At 60.9% G+C, this 27,775-nt stretch overlaps 1 protein-coding gene across 1 annotated transcript; it reads right to left on the bottom strand.

The window, feature by feature from the left end:
* Window positions 1-121: 121 nt before the first annotated feature.
* On the bottom strand, window positions 122-27,775 carry SLC9A1 (solute carrier family 9 member A1). Its single transcript, XM_066204634.1, has 12 exons — window positions 27,448-27,775; window positions 10,074-10,534; window positions 7,310-7,560; window positions 6,613-6,830; window positions 5,959-6,161; window positions 5,659-5,748; window positions 5,230-5,300; window positions 3,572-3,745; window positions 3,331-3,445; window positions 2,814-2,915; window positions 2,453-2,525; window positions 122-1,794 (listed from the first exon to the last, which is right to left on the bottom strand). The coding sequence occupies exons 1-12, from the start codon at window positions 27,773-27,775 to the stop codon at window positions 1,472-1,474; spliced, it is 2,409 nt and encodes an 802-aa protein (XP_066060731.1). The 3' UTR covers window positions 122-1,471.

The raw sequence follows: 27,775 nt of genomic DNA, 5'->3' as shown, positions 1-27,775 counted from the left end.
TCCCAGCGATGGGGACGAAGTGTCACAATCACCTTGTTCCTCTGGGACAGCTGGGACCGTGTGGCAGCGGTAGGAGCCCGAGCAGCTGCAAAAACCCCCACTAAAAATTAACATTAATTTATTAGAATACTTATGATAAAAACCAAGAATCTCTTTACATGTGGGTTTGGTTTTTTTTTTTTCCTTTTTATACAAGAGAATTTCCATTGCTTTTTTTTCCTCCTGGAAAGAGAGCAGGGCAGCAGGCAGGCGCAGGCAGCGACGTGGGCGCTCGCCCCGGTGACGGAGCCCCGCGGACGCCGGACCTGGGGGTCCCAGCAGGATGTGGAGCGGGGGGATGTGGGACAGGTGCCCACCAAGGCAGCGGGGCAGAGCGTGGCAAGGCACGGCACAGGGAGGGGACGGCGGCCGGGGTCCCCGGGGAGGGGTGGTGAGCACCCCCTGGTACCCATGGCAAAGGCGGCACACGGCGGGAGCTGCTCGGGGTCAAGGTGACAGATCCGGGACACCCCGGAGCCCGGGGAGGGCCGCAAGTCACCGAAACACCCAGAGATCCCTCCCAAGCCTTGGGGAAAGGTGGGTCCTTCCAGGACCCCCGGCACACACAGTGGTCCCCTTGCTGCCAGCATTCCCGATCCAACGTGTCCCCACGCTGGGGGAGCTGGCACTTGGCTCTCCCCCAGCTCCTCTTGGTCGCAGGGGGACAGGTAATCCCCCCTGGCACACCCCGGGCCCCGTCTTTGGTTAAGGAGCAGCCGTTGCCGCGCTGGCACGGGGCGAGGGGCCGAGGCTGGCGGAGGGGACAGGGGACAGCAGTTCCAGGAGGGATGGAGAGGCTGCTCAAAGCGAGGGGGGCCCCAGCTCCCCCCTGCATGGCTCTAGGATATTTATTTGAAAAGACCTGGCGTGAAATGTGAGGCCAGGAGGGAGGATCCCAGGCGCAGCCGGGCCCGTGGGGAAGTCGCCGAGGCGAGGAGCCCGAGGTGCCTGGGGGTGTGCAGGGGGAGCGTGTGCGTGCCAGCCCCGGTGACAGCCCCTGCTGTCCCATCTCCCCGCTCCGGAGCAAGGCCAGGGGGCAGGGAAGCACAGGTGGGGAGAGGGGAAGCTGTGCCATGGGCGAGCGACTGTGGACACCCCTGGTCAGAGCCGGCCGCAGGTCCTGAGTGGGTGGGCACCTCTGGGAGAGCCCCGCGGGGGCTGTGAGGCACCTGCAGATCCCAATCCCGGGCGGAAAACTGTCCGTCACCCCCAGGCCACGCCGCCCAAGGAGCCCGGGGCATCCCAGGCCTCCTTCCCTGCTCGCTGGGGCCAGCCCAGGGCTCGCTGGGCAGAGCTGTCCTGGCAATCCCAGTCCATCCAGGACAGTCTCCCCTTCCTGAACCCGGTGTGTAGTGACAAGAAACCAAAAAGGAGAGCAAAGAATGAACGAATGAAGAGAGAGAGAAACGATTTGGGGGCTTTGCGCCAGCAGCTACTGCCCCTTGGGGATGAAGGGCTCCCCCTCCTCAGGCTCCGGCCGCGGGCCGGGGTCGCTCAGGCACCGCAGCATCCGCTGGTTGCTGGGGCTGTCGCCGGTGCCCGGGGTGAAAACGTCATCAGTCCCCGGAGAGGAAGGCTCCTTCACCCGCATCACCAGCCCCTCCTCATCCTCCTCGGGCGAGGGTGGGAGGCCACTGCAGCCCTTGGGCTCCTCGCTCATCAGGTCCACGGACTCGGGGGACTGCGGCGAGGCCGGGTCGATGGTGATGATGGGCAGGTTCTCCGAGTCCTCCTTGGGCTCGTAGGCCAGCGGGTCTGGGAGGCACAGAGGGGTCAGGCAGGGAAGGGGGGTCCCAGGGACCCCCGGTGATACACCCCAGATGTTTGTTTGGGGCTGGGGCGTCTCGCTGATTTCCAGCTCAGCCGTGTAATTCCCTTTCCCGATTCCCACATCCCAGCCGCAGCCGCCGACAGCCCGGCTCCATTGGGAAGGGAGAAGCTGCCCTCTGCTGATGAACCGCCGGCTCCGCAGCCGCGACACACCCCGACACCCGACGGCCCGGCCCCGGGGCACGAGGGGACGCACGGGACGGGAGGAACCGGGGCTGTCAAAGCAAACGTGCGATGGACAAACTGGGAATCCAGTGGCAACAGGTCTTGGGGCTAAACGCTCGTGACCCCGTCCCCTGAGGAGGGCTGGCAGGGGCACGGACAGAGACGCGGCTGCGAGGCTGGAGCGAGCTGAGCTCCGGAGACACCGCCCAACTCGATTTCCCAGTGGGAATTGTGCTGGGAAGAGAGCTGGGTGCCTCTGCTCGGGACAGCAAGCCCCTGGGGCCTGGCTGGATGGGTGTGGGATGGGGATGGCCGGGGCTGGAGACCCGCAGGGAGCTGAGGAGGTGCAGGACAGCACGAGCTCCGGGTGCTCCGGGTGCCGGCAGTGCCGCTCCTGGTGCAGCTCCTTCCCACCTACCTGAGCCGATGCGAGCCCGGGACATGGTGGGCGAGTCCACCCTGTGCGCCGGCACCGTCAGGTAATTGTTCATCTGCAACGGGAGCAGGGCGGGGTCAGCGGCAGGGCCAGGGCAGCTGGGGAGGGCAGGCACGGAACTGGCCACGGGGACGGATGAGCAGGGAGCAGCGGTGGCACGCACAGGACACGGGCACAGCTCCCCCCAGCCACGCTCCAGGGAATTCCTTGGAGCCTGGGGCAATCAGAGGACCCCAAAGCTTGGGGTCACTCTGTCATCCGAACCTCAGCCCCCGCCCTGTGCCTTCCCAGCCCCCCTGGGCCCCGTCCTGGCAGCATCCCTGCCCCGCTGTTCCCCCAGCACCTTCTGTTCCAGCTGCCGGGCCTTCTGCCTCCGCAGCAGCATCTGGTTCCAGGCCTCCTCGTAGGGGTCGGCCACCAGCGTGTGCCGGTTGTAGGATCGCAGCTGCAAAGAGATCCCAAGAGAAGGAGACGGGTTAAAATCCCACACGGAAAGGGAAGAGAGGTCACAGCCCCGTTCTTCCTGGAGATGGATGAAACAGCCACCAGTGGGCAGAGCAGGTCCAGGCAGGCTCGTGGCTCATCCCTTGTGTGCCACCGCGGGATGCTCATCCTGACCCACCCTGGCCCAACAAGGGTGTAAAGGCTGAGCTCAGCCACTGACCAAATCAGCCTCCCCCTCAGACCATCCCAGCACCAGCCCAGGAGGAAAAGGCTCCGGGGGAAGAGTCCTCAGGCCAGGAGCACAAGGCACAGCAGGGACAGCAGGGTGAAGGCCCAGCTGAGGGCATCTGCAGGGCAGCGTCCCCGCCACCCCAGCGAGGCAAAGGGGACACACACAGTGCCCGGGGACACCTCACCCTCTGCCTGGTTTTCTGTAGGTTAGTGCGGAGGATTTTCCGGATCTCCTCCTCCTTGTCCTTGGACAGGGCTGGAAGGACGCGCTCCAAAGGCAGGGTCTGGGGGTTGATGTTCCTGCAGGACAGCCAGGCTTCAGAGCCACACCACGAAGGCCACGCAGTAGCCAAGGGCTGCTGGCCCTGTGGCCACCAGCAGGGAGCACTCAGGGTGCCACGGAGGGTGCCCAGGGCAGGAACTCACTGGATGGAGACGGTGGAGACGGCGGAGGGGATCTTGCCGATGCCCCCGCTCTCCACCAGCTCGATCGCCTGCTTCATCTCCATCTTGTGGTAGAAGGCGATGAGCTGGGGCTCCTTGGAGCGCTCCCCCGCGATCAGGCACTTCTTCACGTACTTCTTGTTGAAGCGGTTCAGCCTTCCCGGGGGGAATGTGGGAGAGGAGGAGCAGCCACAGGTCAGCCCTGCCCTGCCCCAGTCCCCTGTCCCCTGTCCCCAGTCCCCTGTCCCCAGTCCCCAGTCCCCTGTCCCCTGTCCCCAGTCCCCAGTCCCCAGTCCCCAGTCCCCAGTCCCCAGTCCCCTGTCCCCAGTCCCCAGTCCCCAGTCCCCAGTCCCCTGTCCCCTGTCCCCCGTCCCCCGTCCCCCGTCCCCCGTCCCCCGTCCCCAGTCCCCAGTCCCCTGTCCCCTGTCCCCTGTCCCCAGTCCCCAGTCCCCTGTCCCCTGTCCCCTGTCCCCAGTCCCCAGTCCCCAGTCCCCTGTCCCCAGTCCCCAGTCCCCTGTCCCCAGTCCCCTGTCCCCTGTCCCCAGTCCCCAGTCCCCTGTCCCCAGTCCCCTGTCCCCAGTCCCCTGTCCCCTGTCCCCAGTCCCCAGTCCCCTGTCCCCAGTCCCCTGTCCCCTGTCCCCAGTCCCCAGTCCCCTGTCCCCAGTCCCCTGTCCCCTGTCCCCAGTCCCCTGTCCCCAGTCCCCTGTCCCCAGTCCCCTGTCCCCTGTCCCCTGTCCCCAGTCCCCTGTCCCCAGTCCCCAGTCCCCAGTCCCCTGTCCCCAGTCCCCTGTCCCCTGTCCCCAGTCCCCAGTCCCCTGTCCCCAGTCCCCTGTCCCCTGTCCCCAGTCCCCAGTCCCCTGTCCCCAGTCCCCTGTCCCCTGTCCCCAGTCCCCTGTCCCCAGTCCCCAGTCCCCTGTCCCCAGTCCCCTGTCCCCTGTCCCCAGTCCCCAGTCCCCTGTCCCCAGTCCCCTGTCCCCTGTCCCCTGTCCCCAGTCCCCAGTCCCCTGTCCCCAGTCCCCAGTCCCCAGTCCCCTGTCCCCAGTCCCCTGTCCCCTGTCCCCTGTCCCCAGTCCCCTGTCCCCTGTCCCCAGTCCCCTGTCCCCAGTCCCCTGTCCCCAGTCCCCTGTCCCCTGTCCCCAGTCCCCTGTCCCCTGTCCCCTGTCCCCTGTCCCCAGTCCCCTGTCCCCTGTCCCCAGTCCCCAGTCCCCTGTCCCCTGTCCCCAGTCCCCTGACCCCTGACCCCTGTCCCCTGTCCCCAGTCCCAGCCCTGCCCAGGACTGCACTGCTGGGGCCAGTGCTGGGTCCAGTTCAACCAGCACGGCTCAGGCCAGGCTTCCCTGGGTCCCTCCCAAGCCAGGGTGTCTCCACAACGCCCAGCAGCTGCTGGGACCACCAGGGATGGTCCTGAGCTCCTGCAGGGCCTGGCCACAGGCAGCTGCTGCCCTGCCATGGACTGCTGTGGGTGGTGTGGCCAAGGGGTGCAGCCCTGCAGCCCCACTTGCTCCCAACCCAGGGCCACAATTCCCCACAGCCAGTCTGTGTGTGCATGTTAAAGCCCAGGGAAAAACCCGGCACAGAGCTGTGAAACCTTCAGGGTGGTGACTGAAACCCTTGCCCAGCCACCAAACCTCCCCACTCACTTGTCCTTCCAGTGGTGATGCCCGTAGTGACCACAGATATCCTCGATCCCTGTCAGAAGGTGATCCAAGAACTGGAAGAGACGGTGCAAGGCGTGAGCAGCTCGGAGGGCTCTTACCCATCCTCTCCCTCCCCTGACGGCCACACTGACACATGGGGAGGGCACTCAGGGTGTGTAAACTCAGGGCTGTGGCTCCAGGATGGGCTGTGGGAGGGCAGGATGGACCCACACAACCGGGCTTGGCTCTGCAGGCACTGGGGGCTGGGTCAGAGCGGGCACTGGACGACACAGACAGGGGAGAGCCCTGGCTCTGCCCCCCTTACCTTGGGCACTGCTTTAGGGGCAGGTCCCAGTGACAGTGGTGGAGTGGCAGAAGCAGAGAGAGCAGAGGGCTAAGGCAGCGCGCGGGGCGGCCGGAGCAGCGCGTTACCTGCGTGTGGATCTCCTCGTTGATGGAGCGCTTCGTCTCCTGCTTCTTCTTCACAGCCAGCAGATCCACCAAGGGCCGGATGGTCATGCCCTGGGGAGGGCACGGGGGTTACACCTCTGCCCAAGGCACAGTGGTGGCAGCGGGACGGGCTCGGCAAAGCCAAACCGCTGCCGGCGTCGCTGTGCAGCGTTTTGGGGACGCGGGACAGTGACAGGGTCAGGGCTGGAGGCTGGGGACGCTCTCCACACGGCCACGAAGAGCCCCCTCTCCCTCTGAAAGCGCAGCCCGAGCGCCACCAACCTGCACGAACACGGTGAAGAAGATGACGGTGATGATGGCTGTGAGGAACATGTCCCTCATGCTGAAGTGCTCGTAGTCCAGCAGGTACCCGAGGGAGAAGGCGATGGCTCCCCGCAGGCCCCCGTAGGCGATGATGAACTGGTCCTTCGGCGTCAGCTTCACGATTCGGAACTTGTTGATGAACCAGGTGAGGACAAGGACACCTGGAGGGGCAGCACAGTCCTGTGTGAATGGTCAAGGATCCCCTCCAGTCCCAAAGAGCCCACCCTGCAGCCCCTCGGGGCCGTGGGCGCAGGTGAGAGCTGTCTGCTCATCCCAACATCCCTGAGCAGCTTCCTCCCCGTGTCTGGCACAACCACGGCCTCGGCCCCATCTCCCCACAACACCAACCACAAACACAGTTTGGATGATGCCCACGGTGGAGCAGTGACACCTGGACATCTCCAGCCCCCAGCGGGGCAAGCTATCATGGTCCTGAGAGTTCACCACGACCCAGACGGCCACTCAAGGCCAGGCTGGACAGGGATGGTTTGGTGGAAGGTGTCCCTGCCCGTGGCAGCTGGAACCCGACGGGCTTCAAGGTCCCTTCCGACCCAAACCATGCCACGATTCTTTCACCACCGCCAGGACTTTGCCACCACACTGACACCTCACCCAACACTCTGGCGATGAGGCAGAAGAACAGCGTGCTGATGACGAAGGTCCAGTTCCAGTAGTGGTGACCAGCCACGGTGGAGACACCCAGGAAGATGAAGATGAGGGTCTCGCTCACGCTGCTCCACATCTTGAGGAAATACTTGATGGTGGTGTGGGACTTGTGGGAGATGTTGGCTTCCACATAGGGCCGCATGACCACGCCGGCAGCGATGAGCCTGGGGGTGAGGTCGGGGCCCTCAGCAGCCGTGGGGACATGGGGACAGCCCCAAGCCCTGGCCCTGCTGCAGCATTTTGTGCTCTGACACCAAACTCCAGGGCAGGACAGGCCTTGTGAACCACCAGCAAATATTCAAGGCCTCCAGAGAGGGCAACACGAGGTTTCTCCCTCCCCTGGCAGGGCAGGAGTGAGCACTGGAGCACAAGCCCACGTCATCCTGAGTGCTCAGCAGGCCCTGCCTGCTCCCGTGTGCCCAGGAGAACGGCAACAGGCTGCCAGCACCCCGGGATCGGCGGGACAACTCCCAGGACTCACTTTCCTCACGTGCCTCCTGGCGTATCCCAGCCCAGACGCACCGCTGGGGCTCGCTGGGCACGCACTGACCGCGCTGGGCCAGCCACGACTGTGGTTACACCCAGGACATCCCCCGGGGGGCCTGGGGACAGGGGGGCAGCTCCTCCCCCATCTCCAACTCACGCCATGATCCCCGAGAGGTGGAAGAGCTCGGCAGACAGGTAGGCCATGTAGCTGTAGAGGAAGACGAAGAGGGGCTCGATGACGCGGATGTGGGAGGTGAAGCGGGACGTGAAGGCTGCGATCACCCCGTAGATGACGCCCACCAGGACCCCGCCCAGGGACACCACGAAGAAGCTGAGGAAGCCGAGGATGATGTCGAGGATGGTCACCTGCTCGAAGTTGGCAAACTCCTCAAAGAGGTGGTAGAGGACCTGGCAGGGAGAAAGGAGGGCAGGGTTCAAACTGTCCCTCTGGTCAGAGACAGCCTCACCTCGGAGGAGACCTGCACAGGGACCTCCCCTGGGAGGGTGGCACACCTGAGCTGAGCTGCGCCGGTGCTTGGTGACCCCGAGCCGGGTCCTGTGCTTGCCCAAGGCTCACAGCAAAGCCAGCTGCTGGCGCTTTGCTGTGCCAGACACAGACCCAGGGGAACCAGCTCCCTGTCCTCTGTGCCCACAGGGACACGGTGCCACCAAGGATGTGTGTGGGACAGCTCTGCTCTCCAGCTGTCCCAGGAGGACCTTTGGTCACCAGCCAGAGGCCGTTCCTGTTTTCCTAACAAACAGGTCAGGACAGATCCAGGCTGGGGGACCCCTGACAGATGAAAAGCCACCATCTGCCCTGCACAGCCCAGAGAAGAGCCCAAACCCATGAGGCAGCTTCTGCAGCTGAGGGAAACCTGAGGGAAAGACTCTGGGCTGTGTTGCCTTCTCCCACCCCCAGACACTGCAGAGATGTTAAAGCACATGTCAGGATTTAGGGCATCCTGCAGGAATAGCAGCACTTGCAGGCAGGGAGAGGGCGAGGTGCCAGCTCCTGCCTGCCGGGGCCAGGCCCTGGGTGGGACAGGGGCAGGGGCAGACAAAAGCCTTCCCCAGGGATGACAGCGGGGACACAGACCCTGCAGGCACCCCTCTGCTGAAAAATGGAGAAGTGCCTGGGAAAAGCCCCGTGGGGGGACAGAGTGTTCTTTGTCACCAGGAACCTTGTCAGCAGGGGCTGAGCAGCCAGCTCCAAAATGGACAGCTGGGATATGGGAAAAGAGCCAGGAAAAAGCAGTGGGTTAGAAGTCAATTTAGAGGTCAGCTCTGCAGAGAGAAGGCCACGCTGATGGCCAAGCCAGCACCTGGACAGTGGCGTCCCTTGGAGAGGGAGCAGGCCTGGCCCCACCTCCCAAAGGTCCCTGCAAAGCTGCTCCTTGGACTGGGGCGGAGGGGTGAGCCAGGTGGGATGCCAGCCTGCCTTCGGCCCCTCCAGTTCTCCCCTCCGCCACGGCTGATGTCCTGCCCTCCCACTCCTGGGGGCTGGAGGACAGCAGACGTGACCTCGTGGAGGGACAGACGGAGCAGCAGGGACAGCAGCACCGCCTGACGCAGCATCGGCCCCTCACGCTTCCCCTGGCAGGACAGGCACCGGCACCGGCGCCCGTACAGGCACAGGCACAGGCACCGGCACAGGCACCGGCACAGGCACCGGCACAGGCACAGGCACAGGCACCGGCACAGGCACCGGCACAGGCACCGGCACCGGCACAGGCACAGGCACCGGCACAGGCACCGGCACAGGCACAGGCACAGGCACTGGCACTGGCACCGGCACCGGCACAGGCACAGGCACAGGCACCGGCACAGGCACAGGCACCGGCACCGGCACAGGCACAGGCACAGGCACCGGCACAGGCACAGGCACAGGCACCGGCACCGGCACAGGCACCGGCACAGGCACCGGCACAGGCACAGGCACAGGCACAGGCACTGGCACAGGCACAGGCACAGGCACTGGCACAGGCACAGGCACAGGCACAGGCACAGGCACCGGCACAGGCACAGGCACAGACACAGGCACCGGCACAGGCACCGGCACAGGCACAGGCACAGGCACCGGCACCGGCACAGGCACAGGCACAGGCACCGGCACAGGCACAGGCACAGGCACAGGCACAGGCACAGGCACCGGCACAGGCACAGGCACAGGCACAGGCACAGGCACAGGCACAGGCACAGGCACAGGCACCGGCACAGGCACTGGCACTGGCACAGACACAGGCACCGGCACAGGCACCAGCACAGGCACAGGCACAGGCACAGGCACAGGCACCGGCACCGGCACAGGCACCAGCACAGGCACAGGCACAGGCACAGGCACCGGCACCGGCACAGGCACCGGCACAGGCACCAGCACAGGCACAGGCACCGGCACAGGCACAGGCACAGGCACAGGCACCGGCACAGGCACAGGCACAGGCACCGGCACAGGCACAGGCACAGGCACAGGCACAGGCACTGGCACCGGCACCGGCACAGGCACCGGCACAGGCACCAGCACAGGCACAGGCACCAGCACAGGCACAGGCACAGGCACAGGCACAGGCACAGGCACAGGCACCGGCACAGGCACAGGCACAGGCACAGGCACAGGCACCGGCACAGGCACAGGCACAGGCACAGGCACAGGCACAGGCACAGGCACAGGCACTGCAGCACTTCCAGCCAGGAGAGCACATTCCCAGAGCCCAGGGCACCAGGAGGCCGATCGGGCACGTGCCCTCAGCCGTCCCAACGCACCAAGTGAAACACTTCACCTGAGCCCACCTCGGCAGCGTTTTGGCCCCGCTTCAACGCTGTTTGTCCTTCCTGACCTCAGCCTGGGGGGCCCTGCCCGCTGCCAGCCCCCTGGGACGCTCCTGCACCAAAGCAGACCCCGCTCCCCGGGCCCAGGCACTCACAACGGTGACGGCGTCGTTGAGCAGGGACTCCCCGAAGACCAGGATGTGCAGCAGCTCGTTGATGTGGATCTCCTCGAAGACGGCCAGCACGGCCACCGGGTCCACGGCCGAGATGATGCTGCCGAAGAGCAGGTTGGCCAGCAGGCCGATGTGGTTGAGGCCGGGCCCGCCCAGCTGGCACACGGCGTACATCAGCCCCCCCAGGAAAAAGGCGTTCCACAGCGTCCCCACCACGGCGAAGATGAGGATGGTGCCCAGGTTCTCGGTGAAGGGGCGCAGGGGCAGGAAGTAGCCGGCGTCCAGGATGATGGGGGGGAGCAGGAAGAGGAAGAAGATGTCGGATTTGAGGATGGGGGGCTTCTCGCCCACCCCTTTGATGAGCCCCCCGACCAGGAGGCCCACCACGATGAGCAGGCAGCTCTCGGGAACGATGTTGGACACTGAGGGGATCACGTGGAAACCTGGAGAGAAGGAGAGAGGAAGGCACAGGTTGGCTGCAGGAATGGAGGATGCCGTCTGCAGGGGGACACCCCGCCAGAGTCAGGGGCCAGTTCCCAGCCCTCCCTGCACTCCTCATGATCTGTCACTCCTTGAGTGCCTCAGTTTCCCCTCCTGCCCGGCTCTGTCACGTCGAAACTGCAGCTCAACCAGACCCTGGTACTGCTGGTCTCAGGCCAGAGCCCCGAGAGTCCCAGCAGCAGGTGACAGCCACCCCTGGGACACTCAGGGGCTCTCGGTGGCCCTCAGCCCTGTGACAGCCCTGCAGCACAGGCAGTTCTCTGCACAGGAGCTGTCAGTGTTTCCAGCTCCTCCCGTTGCAGCACTGACCTCGGGCACTTCCACCAGCAGCCTGCCCTCCCAGTGCCACTGCTCCCAGCGTGCCGGGCACAGTGCCCATCCCTGGGCACCCTGACACAGGGCACAGCGAGGGGAGCTGCTGCTCGGTGCACTTCGGGATGCACTTCTCCTTCCTGCAGGTTTTACGTGGCTGGCTGCAGCAGGGACAGGATGCATCCTTGGGGTGCCAGGTAATAGGGAACACATTTCCCCTTTTCCAGTCACAGCCCAACCCCAAATGCAGGTCTCTGAGCCAGCCATGACCTGCTGGGATGACATTCCCACCAAACACCCTGAGCCGGGCATCTGCCAGCACGCCAACACCCACAGAAGGGTTCTGGGCTCTCTGGATCTTCTCCCAGGCTTTATAATTATTATTTTGAAGTGAGGCATATTTGTTCCCTGGCAAGGGAAGCAGTTTAAAATAAGGAACCCTGCCTTGGCATGCCGTGTTCCTCCGTTCCTTCCGGCCATGCCATCTGCAGCAATTCCACAACAGATTAAATCCCCTCCAGAAGGAGCCAGATCCCCCCGAGCCCGCAGGGGCCACGGCTGTGCCACGGCTCACGCCCTCCACCTGCACAGAGCACAGACCCAGCTCTCCCAAGGGAAAAGCCACGCTCCCACAGCCCCTCCCCAAGGACTGGCAGCCCCAGCAGGTCCCTGGGGGGAGGACTGGCCCCCAAATTCCACCTGAGCTGCAGGCACAGGCTCCAGCAGGGGCGAGCCCAGAGGACTCGTCACACCCGAGGCTGCAGGAACCATTCCAGCCGCTCCAAAGGGCCCCTGGTGCTGGGGTGATGCTGGAAGGAGCCCGGTTCCTACCTCAGCCGTGCCCCAGAAGCACCAATCCCGAGCAAACAGCTCGATGGCTTCGGCCACCGGTGTGAGGGGAGGAGATGGGAGCATCCAAACTTTCCCAGTGTGCCCCCAGCACCCGGGCACCTGCACTCAGGGACTTCCCAGCCTGGATGCGGATCCTGATTTACCCCCATGGGATTTCTCTTCTTTCTTGGATCCCCTGGAGCCCACACAAGCTCTGAGCACCCCAGGGCGGCCCTGGCACGGAGCTCCCTGTGGGAGGGGAGGTGATAATCCCTTTTCCATGCACAGCTCATGCAAACACCGGGAACCACCGACCCTTCCAGCACACCGGGCAATTTCTGGCTGGAATAAGGCTTAAAGCCACACAAGCAGCGAGAAGCCAACAGCAGATCAGTTTTTGCTTGCTAAGTATGTTCAATCATGAATAAAACACAAACACCGACAATTAAGCATCTCTCACTTCTTCCCCACAGGCCCCAGGATTCCATTAAACTGGAATGTTCGTGTGCTGATGGGAATCCAATGGTTTACAGCCTTTTTGCAGGGCCCTAAAAATACACTTACACGGGCTGCATTTTAATTATGCCTTTGATTTCACTGAGTCTCAGCCGTTTTTTGCTCCCTACTTGCTCCACTCAGTATTTTTAGAGCATTCCAGAACTCACTGGTACCGATCTGTCGGTGGGACCCTGCTCCAAGTGCTGAGCCAGCCCCTTTGGGATGGGGGTGACCGATGGGAATGCCCTCACTGTGGGGATGAGGCCAGGCGAGGCGGACCTGCTTCGATCCCAGCCCTGCGCCTGAACTTCCCTCCTGGAAGATGAGGAAGGCTGTGGCAGGATGCTGGGAGACGAGGATGCCCAGCCACGGGCACAGCCAGGGGCAGCAGAAAGGGGAATAAGACTCGATAATGGCTTTAAAGACGATGATGATTATAACAATAATAAAATAATAATAATAATAATGTGACCCCTGATCCCTAACCCCCCGGCACAGGGCACAGACAGTCAGCCAGGCTCCCTCCTTTGGCAAACAAACTCCATGGGAGCAGCTCCCTCTCAGCAGCACCAAACAATCACGCAGTCCTTAGGCGGGGTTAGGAGCTCCCCCAGCCCAGGGGACTCTGCTCCGCCAGGAGGAGGTGGATGAAGCCTGGGCGATGCCCGGCGAGCCTGGCCGGGCTGGGGCGGGTGTGGAGCTGGGGAAGCCCGGGGAGGAGGCAGGAGGGGGAGCAGGCAGGCATGCTCAGAAGGGCTGCCCTTCTGAAGGACACTGCAGAGAGCAGGGCTGGAGGAGACACACGTGTCTGCCAGCACCGGGCCCCTCCAAAGGCCCTTTAACCCTTTAGGACGCCTTCGGGCTGGCAGGCCGGTGGGCTCTGGAGAGGGGCAGCAGCAGTCCCAGGTGAGGGATGCAGGCAGGTGTGGGTGCCTCCCCACATTCCCGCGGGACACGGGCTCCACCAAGAGCCCCCACACGGTGACACTTTGCTGGCTGAACCCCAAAATCTCGGATGTGTCACCAGCCCCGGGGACAAGTGATCCACAAAGCCATGACTCAGCACCATCCCCTTCTCCCCCCTGTTGAAGAAGCAGCGGGGAGGGAAGGGAAGGAGGGCTGGGCTGGGCTCCAGGGTCTGCAGAGCTCCCAGCCCCCGGGATCTGCCTTTCCCACGCTGTGCTCTGGGCAGCTGGAAGGTGGAGGATGGGGTAAGACCCCAGCAGGGTTAAAGTCCTGTGAGGATGGCGATGCAGTGATAGAACATTTTGCAACTGGCTCCCGGGGGAAATCCATCCCGGTCCTCCAGAGTTTGGCTGCAGCTTCTTTCCACTTGTCATCTGCCCTCAGAAAAACCCACACTGGGTTTCCCTCCTCCCTGGCCGGAGCAGCAGCTGCCCAGGGATGAGGCAGGCTCTGCTGATGGCTGGTGCCTCCAGCAGGGCCATCGGGGGATGTGGGGATGTCTCAGCCCTGCTCAGCCTCTCCTTTGGAAAACGGAGCCGGATCCAGCGGCTCCCTGCAAAGACAGGGAACAAGGAGAACGGAGGGAGCTGCACCAGATGTAACGGGGAAGCCTCGAGGGAGGGGGATGAAAATTGAACTTGCTCAAAAGGAATTAAATAGCTGGTGATTTACACCTATAAATAGAGCAGAGCGAGGCCACGGCTGGCTCGTGTCACCCTGCCAGGAGAGGGGGTAAAACGACTGTACTGAAATTACATTCACTGCCTCTCCAACGTCACCACGTGCCCTGAAATTCCAGCCCCACCGAGCTCCAACCTGGCTTATTCCACAGCCATCCCACTGGGAGGGCACATGTGGGGCCATGACGCAGTTTGGGCTTTGCCAAAAAGGTTTTTCTGTTTCACCAGGGAGCAGGCAGGGTTTTAACGCAGGTCCAGGTCACCCCAGGGCCCCCCTGCAGCTCTTTCCGGGCTGGTTTCAGCTTGGGGTGATTTGGGCAATCTTTTACGCACCCAGAGGCTTCAATGTCCACAACGGAAAAGCGTTGATTTTTCCACCCCAAAATGCCATTTCCTGGTGAGAAGTTGACTTCTTGTTTTTTGCGTTAAGGCACAGGTACAGAAAGTGCTTCTAAGCAAAACAATTTCCTCCAGAACAAACCAAATGTTTCATTCAAGCCTCATTATTTTGTTGTCGCTAATTATGAAGCAAAGCCAAGAACCAGGAAGGTAATTAATTTATGCTGCTTTTTGTGAGTCACTGAGTGAATGCAGATCCCACACGAGGGCCACAGAGCCACCCTCCGAACCTCGCCGTGGGCACAGCGTGCAAAGCCAGCACAGGGAGAAGGGAAAAGCAAAACGTGCAGCCCTGATCTCAGGGTCACTCCTGCAGCCCAAACTCGGGTGGGCAGGGGCTGCAGCCAGGCTGGTGCGCGGGGCTGGGTTAAAAACCATCAGCATCCAGCCCTGCCCCACACCTCCAGGCATTTTCAGGAGTCAGGACCAACTTCATCCACGTGGGATGGGCTGAAGCCCTGGGCTGCTGCCCCCAGGGTCCGCCTGCCCAAGGTGCCCAGCACAGCCTGGCTGTGACCCTGACCAGCTGGACTGCGCACAGCGTCCCCGAGAGCCCTGCTGTCACAGTCAACAGCCATTAGGACCCCTTGCCAGATGAGGAAGGGTCTGTTTTGTTTTCCCTTGGCGTGACATTGTCACAGACTTTGCTCCCCCAGCTCGGCCCCACCCCGCAGCCGCCCAACTGCCCCCGGTTTTACCCTCCTTCCCACCTAAGGCAAACAACCCAGGACAAACAGGAGGAGCTCCTGTGACAGGAGCCCGAGGGCTGCCTGGTACAGCCCAGCTCCCCCAGCGCCCTGGATCCAGCCCCAACGCCCGAGGCCAGGCAGGTGTGTGGGAAGGTGACCCGGCTGGACCCTGCCTGCTTTGCAGAAGATAAGAACAGGTCTGATACCATCAGGCCAGCCCTTGGGTGACTCAAACCCCGAAAGCCACAGGACAAAAAGCAGACACTGCCAGGTACCAGCCTTGCTGCAGCTCAGCCAAGCAGCCACAAGACAGAACTTGAGCCAGCTCCACACAGGAAGACTGGTGAGAAACGGCTTGGTGGAGCCCTCAAGGTACAGCCAAGGCAGGAGGCCTGGCTAGGGCAGCACCAGGGAAGAGCCCTTCCTCCCTGGGAAACAACAGACGCTCCCCTGCATCACCGTGTGAGGAGGGGCTGGCGGGCAGGTGCAGCAGGGCTGCGATGTCTGACACTGCCCTCCTGCAGCAGCAGCTCCCAGGAAATTCCCACTGGCGGGCCCTGAATAAATCCTCTGATGGAAGGGGAGACAAGTGCAGACACCTCATCTGAGGCAGCTGGAGGGAGCAGCAGTGTACTTGCCTTTCCCAAATCTCACGATTCCCCGGGGACCTCTGGGAGCAGAGCCCGCACCCCAGGGCAGGACGAACACTGGAGAAGCTGCAGCCAGAGCCTTTCTCCTTGGGAGGACGCTGAGAGCTTCCCACGCTCCACGCACAGAGGGCATGGATGCCAGGGCTCCAGCAGGAGCAAGGCTGGCATGGCTCTCTGCAAGGTCAACCTGCCAAGGACAGTTCAGAGGTGGCCTGGGGGACAACCTGGGCTGCTCTGTGCACGGAGCCTGGTGGAGAGCAGCTGCTCAGAGCCATTTCATGCCTTGTAGCTGCTAAGGGTGACAATGGCATGGGGTCCGGTGTGCTGGCAGAGCAGCTGGTGGGGCAGGGCACAGAGGTGAGGGTGAGCAGGGGAGGGGGCTCAGCTCCTTCCCACCCAGCAGCAGCCACTGGCATGACACAGCTGGGAACAGAGGACAAGCAGCCGAGCCCTGGCACAGGCAGCAACGGCAGGGCAAGGGCAAAGCTTCTTCTGGCGACTGAGTGCAAGGACAAAGCCTCTGCTGGTGCCTCAGTGCCTGCAGAAACACCCGGCAGGAATGTGCCTCTAACCCCACAGCGGGCACTGCCACGCTCCAGAGGGACGCAGGGAGTGCCCAACTCAAACCCTGGCGATGCAGCCCCCCCCAGCCATGGGCACCTGCAGAGAAATTCCCAAGGAAGATGATGATGGCACTACCAGGGAACACCCACGCTGTCCTTCCCATGTAGAGCTGGAGATGCTGAAAGGTGCCCAGAAAGGTCCCCAAAAAGCTGGGCAGCCTGGGGAGCACGAGCAAAGGCGGCACCGCATCCTGCAGCAGCCGAGCCAGGAGCCGCATGCAGATGAGCCCAGCTCCCCACCTGCCCCGACAGCCTCAGGAGCAACACACTCCCCTGGGAAAGGCAAACGGCCTCTCCCTCCCGCAGGGCACCCCCGGCAGGGTGCAGGGGAGGCTGGGTGAGCGCTGCAGGTGTGCTGGGGCCCCGTGGCAGCGCTGCAGTGCTGCGGGGAGGGAGAGGACGCGGCGATCCCGGCTCTGAATCATCCGCAGGCACCCTGGATCTCAGCCTGCCAGGATGGGCGGCCCCCCTGCCAGAACCGAGCTGTGTACACTCAGAACGGAGCTGTTTACACAGGGAATTAACGATAACACGGACATCTCCTCCCAGGCTCTGCACCCACTCTTCCCTCCAGCACAGGGATGGGTTTGCCTCTCCTGCTCCTTGGTTTGCTTCTCCCCCATCCCAAGGGGCTGCGTCCCTCCCTGTCCAAAGAGCGTGGGACAGCTCAGAGGAGCCTGGTGAGCCTTCGTGTGACCCAACACCCGGCTTTCCCTGCAGAGCAGCGCCTGCAGCCACAGGGCACCAGCCATTCCTCCCAGTCAAACCTCACTGCCCCGAGCCTGGGAAGACATCAGCCTCCCGGGAGGAGAAGGTGCCCACACACAACCACAGCGTGCCCTGAGAACAATCCATGGGCAGAGGCCTTTAACAGAAACACTTGAACACATTTTTCTTTGAGAGCAGCAAGAGCACGTACCCTGGTTTTATCTTGAAGCACTCACAAGAAATTAACAGATCAATTGGGAGTCTTTTACAGAGCTGGTATTAATTTCCTCCCAGCTGTAAAAAGGAAATGAGAGACAAAAGCCGTTAAATGGACTTGCCCAAGTCCCCAAGTGAATGGCGTGAGAGCTGGTGTGAGAACCCAGCAGCTCCCAATTTCCAGTCCTGTCTTCAGATAACGCTTCTCCTTCACACCAGAAGGGAAGCCAAGGACACTCTGCAAGAAAAGCACGTATTAAGAAAGACCTAATTGCCATTAAAGACTGAGAGACCCAGGGCCCTTGGACTGCCACCCCACGGCTGCAGCATTCCAAGGAGGAAAACACAGAACCAACGAGCAGCGATGGTTTGGGAGGTTTCAAGGCTTGGTGCCACCACACCTTGAAAAATCCTCTTCCAGGCCCAGCTGTGCACAGCTGTGCATGGGGCAGCTCTCCTCCACCTGCCTCCAGGTCCAGAGCTGCCCTGGGACAGATGCCAAGCCCCCCCTTCCCCAGAGCTTTGGGGGAGCAGTGAAGGGTTTGGTGCTGCTGACTGTGGGAGCCGGGGTAACCCCATCCCAGCTGACTGCATTCCTCTAACGGGCATGTTCCAGGGCCGCTCCCAAACCACAGCCCGCAATCACCAGACCTGTTGAGAGCCTCGGGGCAGGCTCCACACGGCTTTTCTCGGGCGGGACCGTGGGTCTTCACCAGCCCGTGGCATCCACCCAGCAGGAGCCGGGCACGGAGGCACATGGGGACAAACTGCCACCCAGATTTCCTGCTGTTGCTGTTTCAGGACTCATTCTGACTTTTCCCCACCAGCTCGGGATGGGTGCAGCTCACAGCCAGGCCTGCAAGGCTGGGATCTTCCTGGCACAGCTCATTTACCCTGGAACACAGAGTTTTCTGCAGGGCAACAGTATCCTCATCCAGGTTCACACCCTTCAGAACAGCGACAGCAGCTGGACTTGCGCGTTTTGAGGAGTTTTAAGGTCTAGAAAAACCTCTTTAGCTCCAGGGAAAGGGACAAGGAGCTAAACATAACTCACTCTCACCAGCCATAACTCACTCTTCCCAGATTCCCTCAGCTGCTACAAGGCGCTGGATGCCATGAATAGCTGGGTTAGGAGGGGTCAGAGCCAGGGGATTTCTGGAATAGAATCCTCCCAGTTAACATCTGCGTGGTGCAGAGGGAACCTTCACACTGCTGCATGCAGAGGGATGCTCTGGAGCAGAAGGGACTCAAGGTGGTGCAAAGAGACAGTGCCTGGACACCCAAAATAAGGCTCCAGTTGTTCTCCCAGCTCCTCACCCTCAACCACAGGACACAGCATTTAATTCCCAGTGCCCTCTGACCCTCGAAGCCTTGGGGAGAGTTAAACCTGAGCCAGCCTGAGGTGACCACAGGCAAACTCCCCAGGCAGAGCGATGCCAACCGCCCTTCCCAGGAAGGGCAGATTTCCTACCGGGAACGCGGGCAGGAAAGACAAACAAAAGCTTTTCAGGAAACAACCTGCTGGTCCCCACTTGGACAGCAGGGAGGAGGTAATTGCAATTAGCACTGATTACTACCGGGCTTTGCAAGCCCAGACAAAGCGACACGGCTCCCAGCACACGCCAGCAGCGTCCGGAGCCGGCACAAGCAGCAGGCCACTGTCACCGGCCACTGTCACCGGCCACTGTCACCTCCTCCCCAGCACACACAGACACCATTCCCGGCCACTGTCACCGGCCACTGTCACCTCCTCCCCAGCACACACAGACACCATTCCCGGCCGGGATGCTTCTCACAGCCAGCCCAGCTCTGGGAGCAGCTGCTCTCCCCACAGGCAGCAGCCGAGGCAGGAGATGAGCTGCTCCTTGCAAACTCACCCCCAGGGACCGAGGCTGCTGTGGGAAAAGTGTTCCCAAGGGAAACTGAGGCATTAAGAGGGGCTGGAAACACCGGCTCTGCTCTTTGAAGGCCTGTGTGCACTTCAGTCTGTGCCCCTGGCGTGTCCGCTGTTAAATCTCCAGCAGTGGGGTGGGAAGCTGCCTCCTCTCCAAATCCGTCATTAGGATTTAGCATGTCGTGACTCCAAAATGCAGAATAATTCCAGGCACTGGAAATAAACTGCTGCCACGGGGTGTCTGCTCTGCAAATGTGTGCCTTGCACAAGAGAGGGGAATTATTTCCCTGGCAGCACCCCCTCTTAAGTGGGATTTAAGTGCTGTCCCTGGAGGTCGATTGTATCGCAACTTTCTGGAGACAAAGACCTCGGATGCTGAGATGTTTGAGTCACTCCTGGGAAACTCGAGAAAATGCATGTTCTCTTCTGACTAAAGAAGTACTTTGCATTCTTCAACTTTCCACCCAAAACACCACCCCAACTTCAAATGAGCCTTAGTTACGCAGGCAGGTTCTGGGAATGAACCCTGAGACACGGGGTGATGTAAGCAGATTTTTGTGCCACCAGAGGTGACACACCACCAGATTCATTCTCACTGCTCCACTCCAAGCAAGGATCAGCCTTGGATCTTGCCTTTCCCAACAAACAGGCACCAACGAGTGCGTGCACGCCTGTCTGCTGAGCTTTTAATTTGGTTTCTTCCTTCCCAAGCAGAAACACGCGAGTTCTGCTGCCCCAGGAAGGAGCCAGGAACAGAACACGACAAGATTTACCACACAACTGGGAGACAGGGTAAAATCAGAGTGGTCAGACATCCAACACCATGGAGAACAGATGGTGGTACCTCAGTGGAGTGGGAGGATCGACCACCAACACTCGGCCCGACTCAAGCCATCCCCTGCCCCTCTGCTGCTCCCTTGGAAGCTGTCTGGCCCTAATCTCAGAGCACTGAGGTTTTCATCAAACCTACACTGGCAGTTTTGAGCCCCAATGGGTGAGAAAAAGCTGCTGCTGACTCAGGCAGCCCAGGGAAGACGGGGAGGATGAGGTGTAACCCAGCTCCAGTAAGGCTGTGTTTCAGTATTCCGTGTGGATTTAGGGTTTTATTTGAACAAATTACGCCTTGGGGACCCAAAAGAGAAGGAAAAAAAAATAAAAGAAACTAAATGTTTACAAGGCAGCTGCAGTAATCCATCCCCATTATTGCTCTTCCTCTGCCAGCGCCCACAGCTCCAGTGATGGGACCAAGCCCTGCAGACAAACAGGCTCAGAGCCCCCGTCACCTCTGCACCTACAGCCAAAACCAGGGCTTGCAGGAGGGAAAAGGAGAAGGATTCTGTTAAAGAAGCGTTTATTTGCACGCCTAATGAGTATCTGGTTTGTACAAGTGTTACAGAGGTCTCTGTGTCTCCCCTGCACAAGAGGGGCTGCAGTCCCCCTGTGCCACAGGATTATTGTCACCCCAAGAATGACCCTCTGCCCTCCACCACCACCTGGCCTTCCCTTCTCCCACGTGTAATTCTCAAACCCCCAAGGAGACTATTGAGCCACATCAATGGTAGACAAAAGACTCGTCCTCCACCCCACTGATTCCCAAGGGAACTCCAGCACCTCTGGGTATCCTGGACGAGCTGTGGTTGGGAATTTGGGAGAAAGGATGTGAACCAAGCACGTCCTGCTGTTACCACACAAACCACCCCAGGACACCTGGAGGTGTCAGGGCAGGAACAACTCCATGGCATCTCCCCGAAAGCCAGGCCACCCCCAGTCTGGGCTCTGGCTGCCACAGGACTTGCAGCCACATCCCAAATTCCAAAATTCCACCCGCAGCCTGTGCGGGAAGCCAGCCCAGCCCTGACCCCGGCATCAGGTCTCCAAGCCTTTGTTGATAAATGGGATGAAACAAAAGCTTTGGTTCCTGAGGGCCTTGAGGTCCAGAAGCTGCCACAGGCAACAGGGTCCCTGCGGGGGGCAAAGCCATGGCTGCAATGGAGTGTAATCCTGCCTTAATGGACATCAGGGCTCACCAGGGAGGAATGGCTGTGATTACAGACCTGCTCTGCTTTTCCCACTCCATCGCCATCCCGTATTTCACAGCAGGAACCTTTCACTCTTCCAGCCATAATTAAACTAATGGTTTTCTCAGATCCATGGAGGGAACAGTTTGGATGTTTTTTAGCTCAGACACCAGCAAATGGGCAGATCAGGGAGGAAAAAATAAATGCCATGGCTGTTCTTTCTGAGATGGCAAAGCAGGGGAAAAGGGAGCCAGAGCATGTGTTTGGATCATCCCCCAATAAGGAAGTGGGAATGCAACAAGTCCGCATTGGAAGAGACTGTTTAAATTCATCGTCACGACAATTTACACTTCTGTGGCACCAGCTGCAGCAGTACTTCAAAATCCTTTCCCAACAGTCCTTCACCAAGGCCCAGCTCCCCTGGATCAGCTCCCTCAGACAAGTGGGGACGCTGGGGGGATCTCAGAGCTCTCACCACCACAGTCTCTGCAGTGAACACAAGATAAGCCAGGTTGTAAGACAAACACTCCTGCCAAGAGTAAGACAAACATTTCCCACCACATCAGCCAGCCCCAGGAGCCAGCAGGAACAGCCCCAGCTCTGCCGGTGGCAGCCCAGCCCAGCACGGCCATCCTGGTGCCCAGAGAAGCCACCTTGGGGTGGCACAAGGGCCACAGGGACAACCCCAGCTCACCCCTCCTGACCAGACACACGTATTCCCAACATGGGGCAAAGCACTTCTGGGAATGTTTCCTGGCTGTCCCGTCCCCACCCTCGCAGGTGGCACTGGCAGAGGTGTCCCCACGCCAGGGGCTTTGCTCCGGGGTGTTTCTGCTGTGTCTGGTCTCAAGATCCAGTTCTTCCATGCAGTGCCACCACCACAGCAGGTTTCCCACCCTGCTCATCAACCCTCGCCCAAAGGAATCGCCAAGTTCCTCAACTCAAAGGGCCCTGTAAGACCTCAGGGTGGCCCCTCCAAAAGCCACCACATCAGGGCAAGGATGTGAGCTGATAAACACATTTGAAAGCACTCAAGTGTTTTAGCACCCAAGAGTTTTAGCACCCAAATCTCGCTGCCAGCCAGCAGCCACCAGCTTCTATAAACATTTCTCTGGCAAATTTGAAGTTGTCTCTTCTCCTCCAGGAACAGCAGCCACCCCCCATGCCCTGAGCCTCTGTGAGGCTCCACAACCCCCCCAGCACTCATCATGTTCTGCCCTTCTTCTCCCAGCTCCTATCACCAGCTCACAGGCTCCGAGACCTTCCTTAATCTTGCTGCTCCCGAGGCACAGCAGTGCTGGGGACCACGGGCGCTCCCCAAGGAGTGTCACCGGCGCCGTGCGGGCACAGCGGGCTGAGATGTGACACCAAACCTCCCCAGGGCACCAGCGTGTCCCCACATAACCCACCCGGCACAGCTCTGGGCTCTGTCTGCTCGCTGAGCACAGGCTCTGTGCCCTGCTCACCTTACAGCAGCCCAACAAGCACACAGGGGGACACAGTGGGGACACAGGGGGGACGGTTCTGTGAGTACCAGGCTGGCGCTGGCAGCCGCCACTCGGTCTGGAGGGGCAGGGAACCCCCCAGACACAGCAGAGCTGCCAGGGGGAAAGAAGAGACAGAGCAGTGACTCAGTGCCCGTCACAGGCTCCAGCCCCAGCGAGCAGAAGCAGCGTCTGGCACACAGAGAGGAGCTCAGCTGCAAAGAGCTGCCTCGTGGGGACCCTCTGGTGCTGTCACGGGCATGGACACGCAGGGAATGCTGTCCCCACACCCCGGCTCTGGCTGAGCTGGAGCCCATCTGCCCCACAGCAGCCCTCGGAGTGCAGAGCCTCCGTCGTGGCTGGAAGGGGGTTGATAACACCCCGTGCTTCGGCTGCTGCTGAGCGGCGCTCGCGGCATCAAAGCTGCCCCCAACACTCACCCCTCACCAGGAGCTGGGGGTGGGCAGGGGGGTGAGCTGGGACTGTCCCAAACTGACCAAAGGGATATTCCACACCACACAAAAGCAAAGAGTAAAGAGGAAGAGAGGGTGGGCAGCTCTAATTACGACATTTGCTTTCCGGAGCAGCCACTACGCTCCTGAAGGTACTTCCCAGGAAGTGGCTGGACATCATCTGCTGATGGGAAGTAGAGAATAAATCTTTTGTTTCCCTTTGTTTCCCCACATGACCTTTGCTTTTGCTTTATTAAACTGCCTTTATCTTGATCCATGAGGGTTTTTTCCATCCTGGTTTCTCCTGCAGAGAAGGGAAGTGACAGAGCAGCTTGGTGGGCACCAGGAGTCACAGAATCAAGAGATGGTTTGGGTTGGAAGGGACCTTAAAGCCCATCCTCACCCCCTGCCCCAGGCAGGGACACCTTCCACTGTCCCAGGCTGCTCCAAGCCCCATCCAAACTGGCCTTGGACACTGCCAGGGATGGAGCAGCCACAGCTGCTCTGGGCACCCTGTGCCGGGGCCTCACCACCTCCTGAGTAAGAAATTTCTTTCTTATATCTAATCTAAACCTGCCTTCATAAAACCACTTCCCCTTGTCCTGTCACCACAGGCCCTGGTAGGAAGCCTCTCTCCATCTGGGGGAGATGGAAAGAAGGAAAGGCACCACACAACTTTCAAACCTTGGGCTCAGGGCATAAATTTACGGTTACTTTCCATCCAAGGTGAACCCAGCACACCCCGCAATTTCCGTGAGCTGTGGTGGAATGGCCAGGATGCTCCAGGGAGGCTGGGAAGCCATTTGGTGCAGACAGACAATGGGACATGCCTCAGTGGAAGGTGGCTAATGGAATATGACTCCCTGCTTTCTGGCTTTAGAAGGAAGGGCCAGCACGGGCTCTGGAGACACAGGCAGCCCTAGCTCTTCTCCAAGGCGGGTAAGAGCTGGTGCTCACCACAAAGCTCTGCCTGCCGGGCCCCAGCACAGCCAGCAAAGGCTCTGCTGACCACAATCTGTTGTTTGCATTCCTGACTCACTCCTTCCCTTTCCCCTGAATCGAGGAAGTATTTGCAGTCAAACTTGAATTCCCCTAAATGTTGCTGGGAGCCACGAGAGCCGAAGGGTCAACCCCCAGAGTGAGGAAAGCAGGTTCTCCTGCTGGGAAACTCCTCAGCATGGTGTGAAGGAACCCTTACGACATCCCTGCAAAACCCTGGAGAAGGGCACTGAGAGCTCCTGACTGAGGTGTTCTGTGAAGGTCTGACCTTCTGCAACAATACAACAGGTTGAGATAATGCTGGTTGTGACTTGTAGCTGCAAAGGTTTCTCCTGGCAAAGTCAGGACACCACCAGACGTGATCTGCACACGGCTGTAGCTGCCCCTCGCTCCCTCTTCCCTACACAGCCTTAAAATACCACGTGAGTATTAAGAAAAGCAGCCAGCACCAGCTTCCCCTTCTTCACTGGGATTAACACAGCAGGAACAGCCCACGCCTGCAGGACACGCTGGGGAGACACATCCCTCTGTGCCCTGTCAGGTGAGGAATCCTCCAGAAACCGGCTCCTCCTGAGGCAGCTTACAAAAACTGCAGCAAGAGGGGAAGGGCTCAACTCACACCTCTGATTCCACAAACGAACTCCCAGTGAGAGCTGCTGGAGAAAGGACAAATCCCCCGGATGGGACAACAGGAGGATGCATTTAAGTCTGAAGAGCTGTATAAAACATCAAGAGCAACAGGGGGAAACTGAGCAACAGGACAAGGCCAGGTTGCATCTCCTGGCCTGGAGCAGAGCCCTGTGAGTACTTCTGAGCTCCTCAAGATAGTCACCCTGAACTACCCCTGAGGATGACACCCTGAAGTGACTCATAGGGTTGAAGACTCAGTTTTTTTGCAATCCGTGGCTCAGTCTCCACCTTCAGCCCAGCAAAGAGGCCTGTGGAGCTGGGGAAGGGCAGCCAGCAGGTGCCGAGCTGTCATGCACAACCCACACGGCAGGAATTCCTGTCCTTGGGAAAAGAAGATGTTGGTGCCCTCAGAATTTTGCAGGATCACCCCGATGCATCCATAAATGCACACTGACAGAGTGGGGAGAAAGAGGGAGCACTGCAAACTCCTGTTCTATTTATCAGCCTCCTTCCCCTCGTCCTGGGAACGGGATGCTGCAAACCCTGTCTGGTTTAGGGAGCCTGGAGCTGCGTGAGCCTCATCCTGCCAGACCAGGTTGTACTGCCAGAAATGCCCAGTTGTGTAAGTGCCATCCCTGGGTGGAAAAAAGCCTGTTTTGCTGCTGCTGAACAACACCCCGTGATCCAGGGCGGGACAGACAGGGCTGGGATACGGACACGGAGCAGTGAGATGTTTTCTGCAGCTCACGAGCAGTGGGAGCTGTAGCAGCAACTTGGGAACTACCTGCCAAGGCAGCACGAACAAGAAACACAAAACCCTGGAAAGGAGGCCAAGGAAAAGGGTGTCCCAGGACCGCCCTGCTGTCAAGGCCCTCTCAGAGTAGCAGGTAAGCTAAGGTGTGGATTTTGGCACAACCAGCATCTCTGGAGCTCTGCAGAGCACCTGCCACCTCCAAAGACCTTTGCCGAACTGGCAGGGCAACCTCTCCTAAAATACACCCCTTAAAACACGCAGTCTTGCATAATCTCTGTAGCACCAAAGACCTGACAGCCGGCAGACACAACTTTTCCCGCAGCACGACCGAGCCCTGACCGCGGGCAAGGGCGGCAGGAGCGGCGGCGGCGGAGAGCACGGCGGGTGTCCCCGGCACGGCGGGTGTCCCCGGCGTGTCCCCGCAGCCCCGGAGCGCTCCCCGCCGCCCCCTCGGGCCTTTGCCGGCGCCGTTTCCCCCGAGAGCCCCGGCAGGCCGCTGGCCCCTCCTTTCTCCGGCAGCTTCCGCACAGATACTCCTGATTTCATCACTCCGAGCAGCGCTGAAGGCGCAGTGCACCGGCGGAGCCCTGCGAAAGGAGAGCCGCGTTCCCCAGCGAGAGGCGCCTTCCAGACAAACGCGCCCCAGGTCGTTCTGGGCGACGCCAGGGAGGCACGAAGCCCCCGGTTCCCACCTGGTTCCACCCTGCCCTGTCTCCCAGACACCCTCCGGCCCTGAAGCGTTCTCACTCCTCCGCCTGCACGTAAATAAAACACTCAGGAGGGGCTGTGGAAACGGGGCTTCACCTGCCTACGCACGCTCAGCGGCCTGAGAAGGGGACGGGATATTTTTAGGAGTAGCTGGGCAGGAAGGATCTGAGCTCCTGGGGGTCTCTCAGACCCCTCCAGACCAGGACAGGGCACAATTTACAACAGCTTTAAAAAGCTTCCAAAGCAAGATTTCCCTCAGCAAGCTGGAGCACCCCATAAGTGAGTGTTATCACACCGCTGATGGCAGTTGAGGAGCAAAATGAAGGAGCGCAGAGCTCCCATCCCTCCTCACCCACCGCAGGGCAAACTTCCCACCTGTCCCCCCGGCTTTGTCACCGGGGGTGGGACCAGGGCCAGCCCAACCTCTGCACTGCCGGAGGCCGGGGACAGCACAGCAGGGAGCGGTTACATCACGTCACAGCTTTGGGGTAATTCGGCCGCTATTGATCCAGCTGCAGAAGTTTGGAAAACACTTTGTCAACAACGCCCGCCCCGGCAGAGTGATGCTTTCCCAGAGCGGTGACTTTCGCAGCCCTGAGGCCGTTCTCTTTAATGCGGGAATCTCCGGACGCTTTGCAGCAGAGGCAAACCCACCCCGGCTCGCCGCGGAGGGGGAGGAAGGGAAGGCCGAAGCACCGAAGCACCGGGAGGTTTTTGAGTGACTTCTCCAAGGTTACAAAAAGCATCTGTGGTTTGGAGAGGAAGTGAGCAAACTGGATGCTTCCTCCCCGAGTGTCAGAGGGAGGAAAGCAAACCTGGTCCAAGCAGGGGTCAGGAGCATCTCCAGGCCCGCTCCCAGGCACGGAGATGAGAAGTCTGTGGGAGTGGGGGGACCGGGATGCCGCCGTCCGCCAGGCCCAGGACAGGCACCCAAGGTCGTGGGGAAAGCAGTGCCCACCCGGCCCACCCGGCCTTCTTTGCAGAAGACGTGCAGGAGATTTTGCCCTGGGATGTTTGGGGCGGTCCCACCCTGGAATGTTCCGAGCGGTGTCTCCCTAGGATGCTCGAAAGGCTCCCTCCTTGGGCTGTTCACAGGAGTCACTCCTTGGGATGACCGGGGGGGTCTGTCCCGTCCAGCTGGGGGGTCCCGCCCCGGGACGCTCGGCCGGCCCCTCCTGGTGGACACTCACCAGGGTCACTCCCGCCGATGCCTGGGGGTGTCTGTCCCATTCTGCCCGGGGGATCCCGCTCTGTGCCGCTCGGGGGGTCCCTCCTTCTCCAGGCCACCGGGGCCCCTCCCCAGGCCCCTTCCCACGGGCTCCCCCCGCCCCGCCGCCCACCTACCCAGCTTCATGAGGCAGGCCAGGAGGATCCAGAGGGAGATCTCGAAGGGGATGCGGACGTGCGTGTAGTCGATGCCGATGACCGGGAAGGCTTTGCGGGGCTTGGCGTGCCCCTCTCCCGAGCCGTTGGCCGGCTGCTCCTTGAGCGGGTGGATCTCCTCGGGGGCGGCGGGGGGCGCGGGGGTGAAGCCCGGCACGCCGGCACCGGGCTGCGCCTCGGGCTGCCCCTCGGAGGTGAGCATGGGGTTGGCCTGCAGGACCTGGCCGGGCAGCAGCGGCCCCAGCAGCAGCAGCGCCCAGGGCAGGGCGCGCAGGGCCGCGGCGCCCAT

Source organism: Chamaea fasciata, unplaced genomic scaffold, assembly GCF_029207755.1.
Source record: "Chamaea fasciata isolate MVZ Bird 193981 ecotype frontalis unplaced genomic scaffold, bChaFas1.0.hap1 SCAF_26, whole genome shotgun sequence".
In the NCBI taxonomy this organism is placed as follows: domain Eukaryota; kingdom Metazoa; phylum Chordata; class Aves; order Passeriformes; family Sylviidae; genus Chamaea; species Chamaea fasciata.
Note: the sequence above shows the minus strand (reverse complement) of the source record. Positions and strands in the feature narration are given on the sequence as shown.

Bases quoted from the DNA above. Each gene is read 5' to 3' on its own strand.
- SLC9A1 (XM_066204634.1), bottom strand. From the start codon at position 27,775: ATGGGCGCCGCGGCCCTGCGCGCCCTGCCCTGGGCGCTGCTGCTGCTG. The intron at 6,162-6,612 runs GTGAGGTGTCAG...CTGCCCCTCCAG, and splicing joins CCTCATCGCCAGAGTGTTGG to GTGTCCTTGTCCTCACCTGG. The intron at 3,446-3,571 runs GTGAGTTCCTGC...GCTGTCCTGCAG, and splicing joins GTCTCCACCGTCTCCATCCA to GAACATCAACCCCCAGACCC.